Here is a 16,972-nt window from a genome sequence, read left to right as displayed (position 1 = left end):
TGTGTGTGTGTGTGTGTGTGTGTGTGTGTGTGTGTGTGTGTGTGTGTTTGTTTGTTGTAAAGAGGCTTTTGGAATTAAAGTGGTTTGCAAAGATGAGGACATGCTGGGATAGATCACATTACATTCTGTCTCTTAGCAACAAATCCAGTGCATTGGTCTGATAAGCCATATTTTTCTCCAAACGTGACTTGGAGTCAACTTCTGGGTGTTAGTGAACGGAAACTGTCCGCCTGACATGGATTATATACAGTATGCATGTCATTCAAGTGTGTCGTCTGTAGCAGCCAACTAATCTGTTGTATGCACACATGATGGCGAAAGTCAGTGTCAGTTTTTCTGCTCTGGCTCTCTTATGTGACTATTTTTTACAATGAAAGTCCTGCAAAAATGTAACAAGTGCCAACTATCCTTTTGGTGAAATTGATTTGATCATGTGACCCACTCAGGCTAAAAGAAAAAAAGTACAGAACATCATCTGACACTCTTAAAGATATTTATTATTTGGGTTACCTAAATACAAAACGTACCTATCTGGTACATTCTTCTGTAATTGACAAAGAATTGACAAAAATCACTAACCTGTATTGGCCTGATTGTTATGTGCTTAAAGGTTTGCCACTAGAATCTGGCACATTGTGGCAGCTCTTTCTGGTTATTCGTGTTGTTGTAAATCAAATGTTTGGTTGTCTTAAGGAATAGCTTGAAGATTCAAGAAAAACACTTATTTGCTTTTTTGCCAAGAGTTAGATGAGATCGATACCTCTCCCACGTCTTATATGACATGGACTCCAGGAAGCTAACAGTTAATGGATAGTCAATAAAGATTTTATATGACTGCTTATTTAAAATAGTTTCATGACATGATGGTGTGTTTGTCTTCCTTGATAGGCGGGGCTGGTTTCCTTCCTCTTACTGCACACCTTATACTGAAGCAGTGATATCAAACAGGTGAGACAACATTACAAAATGCTGGGAAGTGAATCAATGATTTGTTTTACAGCTGAACCTTTGTGTCATGTGTGTTGGCAGCAATTTTGGCACGCCGGTGCATAGTCTGAGCGTGGCCAGCCTGCAGGAGCAGGAGGAGGAGGAGCCTGTGTTGCTGCCGCCGCCCGACTACAGCGACGTCACCCCTTCTCGCCCAGTGGTCCCTTCAACGCCCTCGCCACAGAACAAGGTCAATACCAGCACCTCAATGAGCATCTACTGACCACATGTCGTCTGTTGTATTTATTAAATACATCTTTGTGTGGATGTGATTAACTAGACATTGTTTATTCCATTAATCCACCATTTGTCACTCTTAAAAATGAGAATGGTATAGTTGCTTTTACTAATGTGGAAGCACTCTACCATAGGATGCAATGGAAAAAACGTGCTTCGTTAAGTGTGATATTTTGAAAACAGAGAGAAGAATATAGGATTTGGATTGGATTTACCTTCACCAGGTTGCCTGATTATTACTTAGAAATAATGCTAATGTTTGTTCGTACCTGCTGGATGTGTAAATAGGCATGTTTTGCTTGCTAGCTAGCTAGCTCTGGTTGCGAGGTTAACAGTAGAGGACTGTGGTTGTGCTCGACAGCTGACATGTTTGAATGTCTATGAAGTGGGCCACGTCACACGTTCTAGAAAAACTCTTATGTTCCCTGATAGGATATCTCCATTGCCTTGCCCAATTAATCACAGACAAATCACAGACAAAATGCCAACACACACGTCCAACTATTAGTCTGACTAATTGTTTCTTGTCAACATCTCCTCTTTGCATAGTAATTGCCTCCACACCCTTAAGAGGGAGCACAGCCGGATACACACCTCAATTCCTCTCACCAGTTCGAGGAAACATGTTGTATTTATCTAGATGACTACTTCCTCCAAATGTGTGAGCCCTAAAGCTGTCATGTATCCTTAAGTAAATGAATCGAGGCACAAAAGACAAGTGTCAAACAGACCAGAAAGTCGTTGTTTAAAAAAGACATCTGAAAAATGCTCCCAGCCAGGTTTTGCCAGGTTGTGTTGAGGAATGGCGAGGTTAGAGGAGAGGGAGAGCGTTACATTAAGGACAAGAGTGTACAGACACAATTTAATTTCGTGCCCTACACTGTGTCCGCTGATTGAGAATGAACTAGTAGCTGTCCAGCCAGCAGACGAGCCCGGGCACACTTCTTTCTCCCTCATCATCACCTTCCTCGCTGCTCTGCCTGTACTCGGTGTCCTTTGTATCTGCTGCCTCAGGGTTTTACTGTGAAATAAACCACAGTGAGGGATGTACCTTTCCAACAGTAGGGATCCCAGTGCTTTTTAAAATGTTTCCTTTGATCGTCTCATCCTCATATGATTCAACATTTCGTAAAAACTTAGCCCAGCATAGATAAGGCCACATACAACAAGAAATCCTTGCTCTGCCTTTGACAACGTGTCCAGAGGGCTGAAGGCTGGCTGTGCTCTTTAGGTTTGTTATTGTGACTGTGGGGCAAAGGTGGAACTTGTCACCATTGCTCGGGGTATTTTAGTTCCCTGAGTCAAGCCTCTCGGGCAGCATTCAAATCAAATCCCTTCTTCTTAATACTAAAACGTTTTTTTCAGGTTTGGACTACATTGAAAACATTAGAGTTAGATTTTTTTTTTAAATGTATAATAGTTTTTCATTTCTGAATAACGTTTACATATTTCTAGCAATTTGACTTGAAATGTCTGTGTCCCTGAAGAAACAACAAATCAGGATTCTGGTAATATTTTGAGCCAGAAAAGAAAAAAAAAAGCTCAAGTTGAAATGTTATTATGTTCGTAAGTTATTCCTAAATGATGAATGTAAGAGTTTGTTGAGGGCAGTACACAACAACAACAAGAGAGGTGCTTCCTGAAAGGCAAAGTTCAGGACATAAAACTGAAGCTGCATGTTCAGTGACTTCTAGCTGTTGTCTGCTCTCTAATGGAAGAGCAGGGTAATGCATGTTTTTTTTTCTGTAATTAGTAATGAATGCAATGCAACCATTCTTATAAGCTTCACAGATTTGAAAAAATAAAATGAAATCCATTAAGTTTACCAAGTTATAGTTACCTCTCTTTATCAGCCCCTCGTCATGCACAGTTAATGAAAGAATGATAAAATCGTACTTTAAATACTTGTTCCTATCTGATCTAAAATGAAAACAACATCCTAAACTAACTAACAAAGTCTTGGGTTGAAATATGTATTAACTGCTGTAGCTCCTCTTTAAACTTTATTTACAGCATTTTAAAAGCAAAAATGGTAGCCTCACAAAGGTCAAGTACAATTTTTATGTTCCGCAGCTTTATCGTCCCCATGCTCACTTGGCTGTGTGGAGGGTGAAATGATTGTTATTGTCCTCAGGGGAGAGAAAAAGAGGAGTGTGTCTCTTGCCATTGCAGTCTTTCTAGATTGTCCAGATTCCAGACTTGGTGAGGTCTCAGGTTAACATGGAGTTTAAGTACATGTTAAAGCTCCTCTGGGCGGATTGGGAAGGTGTGAGGGGGGAGGGGGTACTGTTGACGGGAAATCTTAACAAACCAGTCTGACAACACTGACTTTCTTCACAGCTGGTGTGGGTTTGTGGTGGTTCGTGTTGAACGTGTGTTGTTTCTTTGTCCACTGGATCTTGAAGGGTCTTTTCTTCTGTGTTTTTTTTGACTACAGGTTTCGTTAGTCAATGGGACTGCAAAGGTTCCCTTTCTAGGGTGAGTGACCTCACACAACTAACCAAAACTCACGTTTCCACGGATGTGTGTTGGTAATTAAACTTTGGCTGATGACCACATAATGATGAATTTGAAGGCGTTATATCAGCCTGATGATTTTTTTCCCCCCATTTATTTCCTGCAGAGGAGGGAATCCATTTGCCAGAGTCAAGCTGAGACCAACAGTCACGAATGACAGATCAGCACCACACGTCTAACACAAAAGATGAGGATTTTCACCGCTGTCATGCCTTCAGGGGAATCATGCAACATTGGACCCCTGCGACACACTAAACCCGACATCTCACCGGCCTGCATGCTTGTCTCCCTCAGTACCGGTCTGCTCTATTAAAGGAATCCATTGTTTCTTGGCACAAGTGTGTGTTGACAGTGCCAGTGTGTGTTTTACATTAGCCGCAACGGGGAAATATTGCATAATCAACACATGGAGAAGCAGGAATTCCAAGATTTTTGTTAAAGTAAGAAATCACCCCAAAATGAAAATTTAGAATATGTACGCGATCAAGATCCTGCACAGGAATGGCGGAGTCCACCACTACTATAGTGTGTAGATAGGTAATTACTGAATGAAAATACTTTAAATGGGACTAAAATAAAGCCATCGGGGCTTTTCTAGTTTCTAGTGACACGCTAACAAGGAGATACCTGAACCCTCATTTTGGGTGAACTGTTCCTTTAAGATGCAAAAAAGATGCTTAGACAGTGTCATAAGGCTTGTTTGTGCTGCAGTCAGTGCAGTGTTTTCATATAAAATGAAGAGATCCAGATTGACTTGATGCTGACAAGGAAGACCATGCATCTAGGCCGTCTACCTAACTTGCCAAAAATATATTGTCATTTCTGTTTTTGTTATAATTATTTTTGTCTTTTGTTTTCTTAAGAGGCGTTATGATATACAAAGGTTGTGAGAATGAAGAGAGAGTGACAGTGTTGGGAAAAACGTCATTTGAGTGAAGGCAAAACAGTATGTCACTGTTTAAAATGAGAAGGCTATTTATATACACTTAAGTTTGTATGAGATACTTAAATAAAAAATATGTGTGCAGAAGTCCATTCTGTGAAGGCTCCCTTTTGAATACGATCCCAAGATCGCTTTAATCTGACTGCTGGTCTATTTAAACGGGCAATGACCTTTTGATGAAGGGAATTTGTTTTCACTCCTCATGGTTTCACTGTTGTTCAATGTAGATTCTGTGTATAATGCACAGTTTATACAAAATAAAAATGCCCCGGGTAGACATTTGCATTGTATGAATAAAGTGGGTCATTGTTTAAAAGTATTAACTGTTTTGTGAAACACTTTTTTGTTGCCATGTCTTTGCTTTACAGAATGGAAATGTGTGATGAGGAAGTGACAGATGAAACAGTTGATTGATCCTCATAGACCCTCCTGTGTGTGTGTAAGTGAAGCCATTGTAGTTATTGCCTCATGCTTTCTGCAGAGTACCTACTCACATGTAGGGGGGGAGACTGATGTAGTCTTTTTTTTCTCAATAAAACAAGGTAAAGTAAAAGTTTGCATAATTAGTGTTCGTGTTACTGCCTCACATTCGGGTATATTTTAGTGGAAAACCGGGATGAAAGAGATTACCTGTTTTTACTCTGTGATTTTAGAAGCTTAGTTGAATATTATCAAACTAATTGCCATACAAACATCTAATAAACAGTATAAAAACCTCTTAATTTTGATGCAGGGTAAGTACCAACTTTGTCATTATAGTGACCTAACATAAATCACAGCAAAGCTTTGCACAGCTCCAACCTCGGCAGGCCTATCAGCCACACAAATGAAAACACCTGTGTGTGAGTGCAGGGCTTTTAATCAATGAATCATATTTTATAAGCTGATTGTGTTGTCAGACAAATCTAGTGGAGTATTTAGTACTGGAAATTGAAAATACTCAATGAAAGTACTGATATCCAGAAATTGTACTTCAATGCAGTAGTACCTGTATCATAATGCTGCTGTAGCGAACAAATTTCCCCTTGCGGGATTAATAAAGTATCTATCTATCTATCTATCTATCTATCTATCTATCTATCTATCTATCTATCTATCTATCTATCTATCTATCTATCTATCTATTCATCTATCTATCTATCTATCTATCTATCTATCTATCTATTCATCTATCTATCTATCTATCTATCTGTCTATCTATCTATCTATCTATCTATCTATCTGTCTATCTATCTATCCATCTATCTATCTGTCTATCTGTCTATCTATCTATCCATCTATCCATCTATCTATCTATCTATCTATCTATCTATCGATCTATCTATCTCTTACTTATCACCACTGTTATGAGCATATAATCAGGTTATGCGGCCAGCAGCGCCCCCTGCTGGAGGCTGAAGCTACAAACACCTGCTGCCGGGAAAACAGCCAATAGGAGCGAAGAAACAGCGACACTTCCTGGTTCACGTCGGAGAGACATATGATGTGACTATCAGGGCGACACAATTATGATTTAGACAGCTTTTTATTCATTATCGCCCCGCTGAATGAGCAGCGGTGACTCCTGCGCCGGTTCACGGTTCATGAGAGGAAGCTCAAGGTTGGTGTGTTTGAACTCTCGTTCATTTTCTAATTCCAGAGGCTTACAGCCCGTAAGCCTGCACCGAGAGCGAGTGTTGGCGTCCAAGCTTCGAGCTGGTTTTATTGTACAGTGAGCGTTTGTTTGGAGCATTCACAGCGTAGCTACATTTCACACCTCTGTCATTCACACCGGCGGTGTCGTGCGGCTAATGTGTAGCTTGAGTTGTTGACACGTACGTTGCTATGCAGCTGCATACGTTATTATACAGTAACACACCACCAATAAATACACATATTGCTGTTTATTTTGCTTGCAGCATCGCTGTGTCCTCACTGTCAGTGCCCATGTATTCTTTGATAATCATTATTAGTATCATTATGAGCTGAATATACAGTATTCAGAATATAGGCGACAGAGGAGACGCCTTTTAGCAGCAGCATCCCTGCCGGTTACGCAATGTTGTGACACGGAGACCAGCTGTTATAGCAGGCATTCAGCGGTCCTGGCATAGTTTACTGTTGTCGTTTCACGTTTGCCATGCAGGCCTAAATGTTGTGAGGACACTGACCAGGATGTAGAATAAATGGATTTGGGTCGTGGCCTGAGAAGAGGGGCAGAAGTTGTGTAAACAAACAAAAGAAAAACAAACACAGAGAGCATGGATCAGTGCCACCTCAACACATGACCCTTAGTGGGGGTTTTAGCATTGATTCGTATAGTGCTGTATGTATTAACGTCTCAGTAGGAAAACAGGTGCACAGGTGTCAATGACCAGGGTCCAGTTACAGTCTCTCTGGGACACTTGAATAGAGCACAGCCATCATTAGCAATGTTATTTATAACAGCTGTGCTCATCCTGCTATGATAAAGTAGAAGTGAGTGCATTAATGTCCCGGGGAGCTGTACTGTCTTATAGCATGAGATCTCCCTGGAAGAAGAGGCCTTTTATCTGAATGGGACCTTCCTGTCTAAATACAGGATAAACCATGCCCGTCTCTCTGCTGTGGGCGGTGGACGTGTACGGGCGGGTCTACAGCCTGTCCACGGCGGGGCAGGTGTGGGAGCAGTGCCGTAATGTCCAGATGGAGTTCAAGCGCGTGACGGCAGCTCAGCAGTGCTGCTGGGGCATCGCCTGTGACAACAACATCTACCTGAACCTGCACGCTTCTGACCTGCCGGTCCGCTACCAGGAGGAGACCTACGAGAATCAAGTAAGCCTCTTCTGGAAGAATGGAAGCCAAGCTATTTCTTTGCTCTCACTATGCCTTCTTTTATTTCTTCAATTATTCTGAGTATAATCAAAAATGTGGAGTTCCCCCTCGAACATGTGTTATGTGTGGTTGAGTGACTGAAAAAGCAAGTGAAACATCCTCATACAGCTGCGCCCCACTTCCTCTGTCGCTAACTCCAGCACACACACCGTCAGCTGTGTGCGTTCACAAGCACATTATGAGTACGGTGAACCAGTTTTTAAGCAAAATACCACAAACAGTGAAAGTATACTGTTTGCTGAACTTAAAGGGACCATCAGGTTGTTGTCAGGCGGCTGTGTACATTAGGTCGATACTGTACGGTGGCTGTTCTTGTGACTTCCTCTCCAGGGAACACCTCACCACAAGTTCTCTTTGGTATTTCACAAACGCAGTGAAATTGGGAGAAAGGGCACTTGGGTTCGATTGTGACGTGCAACCGAGGTGAAAAGAGTTACTTTTACGTTGCTTGTTTATCGCCCTGTGTGTTCTCTAACATGCCGTCTCCGTCTGTCTTCCTGTCAGCGATGGAATCCTGTTGATGGTTTCTCGGATCGTTTGTTGCCAAGCGATCGCTGGCAGTGGAGTGATGTCACGGGTCTGCAGTACCAGCCTCTGGACAACTTCCGGCTGCCCTCCATTAGCTGGGAGTGGGAGGGCGGCTGGCACGCGGATAAAAACCTAGAAGGAGAGCCCACAGAGAAAGGGGTGAGTGTCCAGTTATTATTTTTGCTGGCATCTCCCTACTTTCAGCATCAGTTTCTGTCTTTTTAATTCCTGCCTTGTTTTAATGATTGTGTTTGTATCTGCAGGGATGGACCTACGCCATTGACTTTCCCGCCACTTACACCAAAGATAAGAAGTGGAACTCCTGCGTCAGACGCAGGCGATGGCTCCGCTACAGGACATACAAAGCTATGGACACCTGGGCTAAGGTGGGTTATATCGTGTGTGTGTGTGCGTGTGTGTGTGTGTAAAGCTTTCTGTTTGTTCACCTGCGTCTCTCTTCCTGTGTGTGTGCTCACAGATCCCCTCGCAGCAGACGACTCTTCCAGATCCTTTCAGCGACATCAGCTGTGGAGGTTGGGAGATCAGTGACGAGCCCAGGGGCCGGCTGTCACTGTGGGCTGTGTCCCTACAGGGCAAGGTACCGCTCACACACACACACACACACACACACATGCAACAACCACCTCAGCCTTAGGTGTCCCGTCACGTCAGCTGCATTTGCATTGCTTGATGCAGATACATTTCTCGTCCTCACTTACTGTCCCGATCTTGATTATCTAACCCTCCTTCTCTCCCCAGGTGTGGTTCAGAGAGGGAATCTACCACCACAACCCCGAGGGCTCTTTGTGGGAGGAGATGCCTCTCCCCGGGGAGGTGGTCCAGATCAGTTGTGGCCCGGGGGATCTGATCTGGGCGGTGCTGTGGGAGGGGCAGCTCATTGTCAGGGAGGGCATCAGCAGAGACTGCCCCAAAGGTACACAGGCTCACTGGTGGGAGGGCGATGATGGCTTGTGTGTGATTGCGTTTATTGTCTGTTTTGAGCGTATTATTATTTTGCATGTCAGGTACCTCCTGGGCGGAGGTGGACTCTCCCAGTCCTGATGTGGGAGCCACACATGTAGCCGTGGGAGTCAACGTTGTTTGGGCTTTGACCAAGGACAACAAAGTAAGGACATTCTGTAATGAACATATACCTTTTAATAAAACGGTTATCCTAATTAAGTACAACTGTTTTCACTCTAACAGATGTGTGTAATGCTAAAGAGCACTTTCTCCCCACTCTCCTGCTTTGCCAGGTGTGGTTCAGACGCGGTGTGAACTCCCACAACCCGAGTGGCTCCGGCTGGATCAACATGGTGGGAGAAATGATCATGATCAACGTAGGACTCAACGATCAGGTGACTATGAGCCACTTGACATCACAACTTGCGTAAAACTGTAAGGAAGTTGCAAATCAAGTACCTTCCTTTCTGTTGGTTGCTTTAGCATTACCGCATGGCTCTTAGTGCGAGGTTATGGGATGTGGACATTTCTAACCGATTGTTGTCGTGTGTAGGTGTTCGCTATCAGCTGTGAGGATCGGACGGTGTACTTCCGACAAGGTGTGACTTCTAGCGAACTGAGTGGGAAAACCTGGAAGGCCATCACCGTCCCCCGAGACGGAGACCGATCCCACTCCAGTGCCAGCGCAAGCAGCCTGCAGAGGTGGAGAGGCCTCAGCGAACACACACACACACACACACACACACATGGATATAAACAGATTTTAGACGCTTTGGGCTGCTGACATAAGTGGAGCCACACAAAGTGCACTATTTTCAAAGAGTAATTTTAATAACAAATCAAACATTTATCATTAAATTAATATAATTATTTGCTGTTATTATTGCTGGATTGATGTTTTAAAAAATGTACTCACGTTTATATAATCAGGGGTCTGTAATCACTGGAAGATGCAGGAAGCAGTTATAGTAGCTGACAGACCAGGCAGCAACCTCTGGGTCTGAACCGTGAATCCAATGTGAAAGTGCCTTCAACTCCTCTGGTTGTATAGAAGTCGATGAGAAAATGACCCTACTTCTCACTTGATTTATTCCCTCAGTAAACATGAGTTTATGATCTCAATCACTAGTTTCAAGTCTTATGACTAAATGACATTTAGTACATTATGGTCCCATTTCGAGATTAGGATTTAGGGTATGCTTAAGGATGCGGCTACCTTGTGATTTACAGGTCTGCAAACTCTTTGTGTTTTCAGTTCATGAAAGTGAATTATAACACTTTGGTCTCCTTTACATTACAGTCATTTAGCAGACGTTTTTATCCAAAGCGACTTACAATTTAGAGTCTATCACATTTCTACACATTTGTAGGCACAACTACGGGAGCAATTTTTGGGGTTAAGTGTCTTGCTCAAGGACACATTGACATGCGACTAGCAGAGTCGGGGATTGAACCGCCGACCCTCTGATTGAAAGACGGCCCTGCTATATCCACTTAGCCACAGTCTCCTAAAAATCTCCACCCTCTCGTGTCACTTCCTGTTGCAAAAGTACAAGAAGGTGATGTCCAGAATGCTGAACTTGAAGCTTCAAAACCGTAGTCCATAAACCAGTATAATCCAGTTATATACAGTCTATGTTACAGACATATGTTTCCAGTGCAGGCCATCGTGTCAATATGTATGCTATATTAAATTCATGCGGTTCCTCTTTCTCTCCCTCCATGTCACAGTGCTGGATGTTACTTCTGTGGTGAGGTGCGTGCTCAGTCAGTAGTGAGCGATGTGGAATCGGACACAGAGAAAGGATCTATAGATGGAGCCAGCCGCCTCGTCGCCTCCATCTCCCCAGAGTCCTTTGTTGATGCCCCGACAGACCTCTCTGACCAACCTATAGACACCCCCAAACCCCGCATCCCCAAAGTCACCAGCGACAGCTTCATCTCTGAACTCGTCTCTGACCGAGAACCAGGAAAGACCTCAAGAGAGGGCGGTCCTTCTGCTCCAGCTGTTCTGGAGGAGGAACCCATCCCCGGAGAAGAAGAGGTGGAAGCCCCCTGTGCTAGTGTAGCTCTTTCCTCCAGCCAGTCCGGAGGGCCTCCTGACCCCCAGTGGAGTAACGTTGATCTGGAGGAGGCGCAGGGCCAGCAGGCCCAGACTGGAGCAGTGGCGGACTCAGCTGACACATGCAGCTTGTCGTCGGTGGCCACATACACTCTGGCCATAGAGGACCAGTACGGGGCAGATGAGCACCCTCTGTGGGCGTGGGTCAGTGGAGGTGGCTGCTCTGTGGACAGTCATTCCCAACTCAACTGGTTTAACTGCTCTATGAACGCTTCATGTGAGTTACATGAGATAGCCTAGCTGGTAAATGATTAAGCTGTTAGACTCTACATATTTTCAGCTTAATATTGAATCAGTGCTTTCAAGAATTGAGGCTGTTCTGGAGGTAAAAAAGAGATCTAATTACACACAAACTACAGCTCATGTAAAGAGAGGCTATTCATGTAACATCTGAGCTCCAAGGCTAGCATGACTACATTTTATTCCATGTCTGCAGGACACCCGTGGTGCATTTAAGGTAAAAACATGAGCCCATTTAGTTTCCCTTTCTGTTTTCAGTTTTAGATTTTTTTTTCCTTTCTGTCTTTCCCAGCTTTGGTCCAGTCAGTCCAGTCCATGAGTCTTTCTGTCACTCCAGCCCAGACGGCAGCCTGGCGGAAACAAATATTTGAGCAACTCAGTGACAGGACCAAAAGAGAGATGGATAATTTCCGACATTATGAACAAGCCATAGAACAGGTACTTTCCATATGTTGAGAAGACGAGACCTGCCCAACAGCAGGATCTTCAGGATATTTACTCTACTTTCTAACATCTGCTTTTATTTCTGTCTCTGGCTTTGTGTGGGTGCAGTCTGTGTGGGTGAAGAAGGGAACCATGCAGTGGTGGAGAGACTGGAAGCCACACAAGTGGATAGATGTTCATTTTGCCCTGGAGCAGTTCTCAGGACCAGAGGGCAACAAGGACGGCATCCTCTTCATCTATTACAACTTTTATGAGGAGAAGAAGGTGGGGTCGATGTTGCATAGATTTGATCAATACCACTGGGGCAGTTTCATAAGCCTTCTCGAGGGAATTAGTTGTTTTGATGGTTTCCATGTCCGACTGTCACATTGACTGTATCTGTTAACACCTTCCACGATGGAATGAGTCATTTAAATGAATCAGTACTGCTGTTCCTTTTTGGAAAAACTACTGCTTTTTCTCTTCTTCTTTTTTCCTCTATTTACTTTCTATCTACTTGTGTTGTCTCTTCTTCCCTCTGCTGTCACTCTCTCCAGTACCTGCATGCCTTCATCAACGAGGTCACCATCCTGGTTCCTGTGCTAAATGACTCCAAACACTCTTTTGCCGTCTACACCCCTGAGCGGACCAAACAGAGGTGGCCAATCCGACTGGCAGCAGCCACAGAGCTGGAGATGCATGACTGGGTACGTATACTGCACAGCATATTTGATCCCAGAAAACCAGAATGGTGCACACCAATCTGCTAGGTGATCTAGATGCCCACATGATATGCACACATGCCCACCATTTCATTTGTATTGGCTTCTTTCTGTCTCTTCTAATCTCTCTCTCTCTCTCTCTCTCTCTCTCTCTCCCTTTACGACCCATTCTGTCTGCCTTCACCTCGTTCCCGATTTGAAGCTGGTGTTGTTGAGTGTCTCTTGCTGCAACTCCAGAGGGATCCAGGGTTCTCCCTCTAAGCAGGCCGTCTGGTCCGTAACCTGTAAAGGAGACATCTTTGTCAGTGAGCCCTCTCCTAGTCTGGAGGCCCTGCCTTACCCCACCCCCTGCGACCAGATGTAAGAATAAGAGTCACTCACGTACAGAGTTTTTCTTTTTTAATATTTGCCGTCTTGTTTTTGTTTTTTTATCTTAATCACTCAGCCTTCATGAAGCATTTATTCCTTTTGTGCAGGTTCTGGCGGCAGGTTGGAGGTCACCTGCGGGTGGTGGAGTGCAACAGTGTTGGCATCGTGTGGGGGATTGGCTACGACCACACTGCCTGGGTCCACACCGGGGGCTATGGAGGAGGCTTCTCCCAGGGACTGGCCAGCAGCACAGATAACATTTACACACAGGTGGATGTCAAGAGTGTCTACATCTACGAGAACCAGAGGTGGAACCCTGTCTCCGGCTACACCAACAGGTAGAGTGTTTGCTCTGGGCGACGCTGAGATTCAACTTCAAGAGGGAACTGTTGGCAATTGCCAGGCTAAGACAGCTGACTGCGTCTACATTTACACCAGGGAGACTAAAAAATGGTCACATTTAGGAACTGTGATGAAATAGCAGACAGCTAAAGTGCGTGTTGTTTTGTAAAGTTTGATTTGAAATACAAAGTGACACATGACTCATTTAAAGTGTTTGTTTTTAGAGGGCTCCCTACAGACCGCTACATGTGGAGTGATGCATCAGGACTACATGAGTGCACAAAAACAAATATGAAACCCCCCTCCCCTCAGTGGATATGGGTAAGTACAGCTACACACACACACACACACACACACACACACACACACACACAGTAGGACAGGGATTCTCAAAGTGGGGTCTGTGAAAAGTATTTATTTATTTAAAGTCTTTAGCTTCTGTACTGTTACGCATTCCTGTGTAAAGAATTGAAATGATATCCTTCGCAATCTAACACATTTATACTCGTGTTCTTCCACATAACTACCTACCCGGTGTATTCTTGTGAGAGATCCTTTGTGCTGAAAAAACATTGAGAATCGCTGCACTAAATTCCCTGTGGTTCACAGATTGTGTGTAGCCAGAACTACTGATGTCTTCACAGTGTTTCACTTCATCATATTTGCTGTTTACAGGTGTCTGACTGGGCCATTGACTACAGTGTCTCTGGGGGGACAGACAGAGAAGGCTGGCAATATGCAGCTGATTTTCCAGCGTAGGTTTCATTTGCCATTCCTCAGTTGTTGTTTTTTCAAACTATGCTGCCCTAATCGTTTTGATTTTAATTAATGTTTAATTCTACAATCCGCTCCTTCCTCTTCCAAATCTCTCCATGCAGGTCATATCATGGCCATAAAACACTGAAGGATTTTGTGCGTCGCAGGCGATGGGCCAGGTACTATAAAAAGCAACTCTGTCATATATGTATGTATGTGGTCTGACAGTGGATAGTGCACTCGACGTTTGCAGTTTTTGTCTGCAAATGTATATTTGCTGATCAATCTGTAAACAATACACAACAAATGTGTTAACATGCTAATCACATGTATCTTTAGATAGTATTGAATGTGTGACTAATGTGAAATATATAGAGGTGCTGGACACAATAAAAGGAGCATCTTTACAAGCCTCATCGTCATTTTAAGTTGAAACATAATGCAGCACAATATAGAACAAAATAACACCAGCAACTCATGGTTTCAACTTTCCAAATAAGAGTGTAATATGATTCAAAATAACTTCTGCCTGGATGAAGTAATCAATGGCTCTTTTTTGCCACACGTCATACACAGATATTGTGTTTAGGGGCACCTGTGAGCTTTGTGTTTTTTTTCCCCTCCTGCACAGGAAGAGTAAGCTGACCACCACAGGACCCTGGCAAGAAATCCCGCCGATATCCCTGGTCGATGTGACCATCCTGCCTTGTGCAGCGCAGAGCAGCGTGGACGTGGTTCCTCTGTGGGCGATCAGCAACAAGGGAGACGTGCTCTGCAGACTGGGAGTCACCACACTGACACCGGCTGTGAGTCACCTTTACGACTCTGATACAAGAGTGCAGTGGGACATCATTTATGTCTGATTCTTGAGGCAAAGATACCTCCAGTGCAGCTGCAGCAAAACACATTTTAAAGTACTTGGGAGGTAATTGTTCTAACATCCTCTTGTTGCTCACTCAGGGATCCTCGTGGCTCCACGTGGGAACTGACCAGCCTTTCAAGTCCATCTCCATCGGGGCTGCCAGCCAGGTGTGGGCCATCGCCAAGGACGGTTCTGCCTTTTACAGGGGATCTGTGTCTCCACAGAGCCCAGCAGGTCAGCAGGAGAACCTGTGTGTCATTCATGCACCTGTCCAGTTTGAATATAAAACATTAAGATTTACTTATAAATGAGCAGAGTTAAGGACGCTTAAATGTGTCAGCTTCTGACTCTGCAAACAAAGAGGATTTTCACTGCTGCAGTATTAAGTGTTGTGTCTCCCCCTGCAGGAGACTCTTGGTACCACATCCCCTCCCCGGCCAAACAGAAGTTGAAGCAGGTGTCTGTTGGGAGGACATCAGTCTACACTGTAGATGAAAATGGTACAAACGATTGCATTGGTATTTAGAGCTTATGCAAACATTGATTATTAATAAGTGGATACCTGATATTTGTGTTTCTTGGATTTCCTGTGCAGGTAACCTGTGGTACCGCCAGGGTTTGACCCCAAGCTACCCTCAGGGATCCAGCTGGGAACACATCTCTAATAATGTACGCAAGGTCTCTGCAGGGCCTCTGGACCAGGTCAGTACCACGACAACGTCTTTTCACTGTTGATCTTCTGTTGTCACAGTAAGCCATAGAGTTGGATGTGACAGCCATCGTGAAATTTTTTGATGAATGATTCAGAATATATGTCTCGGAATTGATATATTTCAAAATGTATGTGTCAACACATGAATCCACCATAAGAAGTGCTGCTTTGAGATTATAAACAACCCTTTAATGATTTAGATTGTTGTTGTTTTCTTGTTGTGGGGTAGGTGTGGATCATAGCAGACAAGGTGCAGGGCAGCCAGAGTCTGAGCTGTGGAACAGTGTGCCATCGACTCGGGGTCCAACCTGTGGAGCCTCAAGGACAGTCGTGGGACTACGGCATTGGGGTAAGGCACCAAAGAAACTCTACTGTGTGACTGTGTTGTCAGGGTATTAAAGAGTCTTACATATTGTATTGTGCCTGATGTAGGCAGTAATGTTAGTGTACAGTGATTGGTAGTAGATCGCAGGCTGTCAGCAGATGTTGAGGCAGCGGATTGGGCTGCAGGAGGACGTTCAATCCTTTCTTTTGTGCTCAGAACTTGCAACAAACACAAGATTTCTTTTTTAGGGTGGATGGGACCACATCACAGTGAGAGGAAACTCCATGGAGCCGCCCCGCATCCATCTTCCCTCTCTGACAGTCCCAGCTCCTCAGAGCCCCCTCCCTGTCAGGAACACGGAGGTCAACGGCAACGCTGTGGGATGTTAGACACACTCGTACTGTACATAGCCTCCCTAAACCATATTACCTTTGTAGTAATATGCAGTTTGTAGTCTGTCGTTCTAGTGCTTCTACTTTTAACACTGGAGCAGCATCAATGATAATCCAACTCCAAACTCTAGAGGACAGTCTTCACTGCAATCAGTGCAACAGAAAGTTGTGACTTTTGGACTTTCAGAAGAATCTTAAGTGCTGAGCTGAATCCGTCTCCTTTTCTCTTTTCAATTTATAGTCGATCGACCCAAATGTCACTTTTTACTAAACTGTACGGGCATTTCTGTCTCATTAGTTTTTCGTCACTGACATTGAACTTGATGGTCTTAATGCATTTCCTTATTTATTCATCAGGCTGTTGGTTTCTGTGTATAGAGTACCTCATGTAAGGTCGAAATTAACATGGAAGCGTGATGTTTTTTTTTTAAATAAATGGTGTACTTAATTTACAGTTGCTTAGCTGCTAAACTGTCGGCTCCAGGGCTAGAGTGAAGCCTAATTATTCTGAAGAATTGATAACAGGATAGAGCAAGCAGGACAATGTTTGATCCAGACGTCACAGGCTGCTAATCTGACACACGTGTATGATTTTGTACCACAGACTGCAGCATCTGTGTATCCCCCCCACCCACCCCAACCCCCCCCCCCCCCCCCCTCCCTTCCCTTACTAAACATC

The 16,972-nt window shown here is 44.1% G+C and overlaps 2 protein-coding genes across 2 annotated transcripts in view; both read left to right on the top strand.

Moving 5' to 3' along the window:
- baiap2l1a (BAR/IMD domain containing adaptor protein 2 like 1a) overlaps positions 1-5,380 on the top strand; it is a 23,240-nt gene extending 17,860 nt beyond the window's left edge. Inside the window, exons 11-14 of the mRNA XM_031843804.1 lie at positions 889-948; positions 1,030-1,177; positions 3,662-3,702; positions 3,848-5,380. Coding sequence (XP_031699664.1) covers positions 889-948; positions 1,030-1,177; positions 3,662-3,702; positions 3,848-3,920 — 322 coding nt within the window. The 3' untranslated portion in view covers positions 3,921-5,380. The remainder of the gene's footprint in view (positions 1-888; positions 949-1,029; positions 1,178-3,661; positions 3,703-3,847) is intronic.
- Positions 5,381-6,156: 776 nt separating this feature from the next.
- On the top strand, positions 6,157-16,916 carry tecpr1a (tectonin beta-propeller repeat containing 1a). The gene is made up of 24 exons (XM_031844107.1): positions 6,157-6,284; positions 7,245-7,477; positions 8,042-8,224; positions 8,329-8,451; positions 8,544-8,663; positions 8,825-8,999; positions 9,091-9,191; positions 9,322-9,423; positions 9,582-9,730; positions 10,760-11,367; positions 11,683-11,828; positions 11,943-12,098; positions 12,371-12,520; positions 12,738-12,895; positions 13,012-13,242; positions 13,471-13,567; positions 13,922-14,001; positions 14,125-14,181; positions 14,634-14,808; positions 14,963-15,098; positions 15,272-15,364; positions 15,460-15,566; positions 15,806-15,925; positions 16,150-16,916. The coding sequence occupies exons 2-24, from the start codon at positions 7,253-7,255 to the stop codon at positions 16,288-16,290; spliced, it is 3,633 nt and encodes a 1,210-aa protein (XP_031699967.1). The 5' UTR covers positions 6,157-6,284; positions 7,245-7,252; the 3' UTR covers positions 16,291-16,916.
- Positions 16,917-16,972: the final 56 nt, after the last annotated feature.

The sequence above is a fragment of the Anarrhichthys ocellatus genome, unplaced genomic scaffold, assembly GCF_004355925.1.
Source record: "Anarrhichthys ocellatus isolate YVR2014 unplaced genomic scaffold, GSC_Weel_1.0 scaffold4, whole genome shotgun sequence".
NCBI lineage: Eukaryota > Metazoa > Chordata > Actinopteri > Perciformes > Anarhichadidae > Anarrhichthys > Anarrhichthys ocellatus.
This window is presented reverse-complemented; position numbering and strand designations above follow the sequence as displayed.

Bases quoted from the DNA above. Each gene is read 5' to 3' on its own strand.
- tecpr1a (XM_031844107.1), top strand. From the start codon at position 7,253: ATGCCCGTCTCTCTGCTGTGGGCGGTGGACGTGTACGGGCGGGTCTAC. The intron at 8,225-8,328 runs GTGAGTGTCCAG...TTGTATCTGCAG, and splicing joins GAGAGCCCACAGAGAAAGGG to GGATGGACCTACGCCATTGA. The intron at 14,809-14,962 runs GTGAGTCACCTT...TTGCTCACTCAG, and splicing joins TCACCACACTGACACCGGCT to GGATCCTCGTGGCTCCACGT.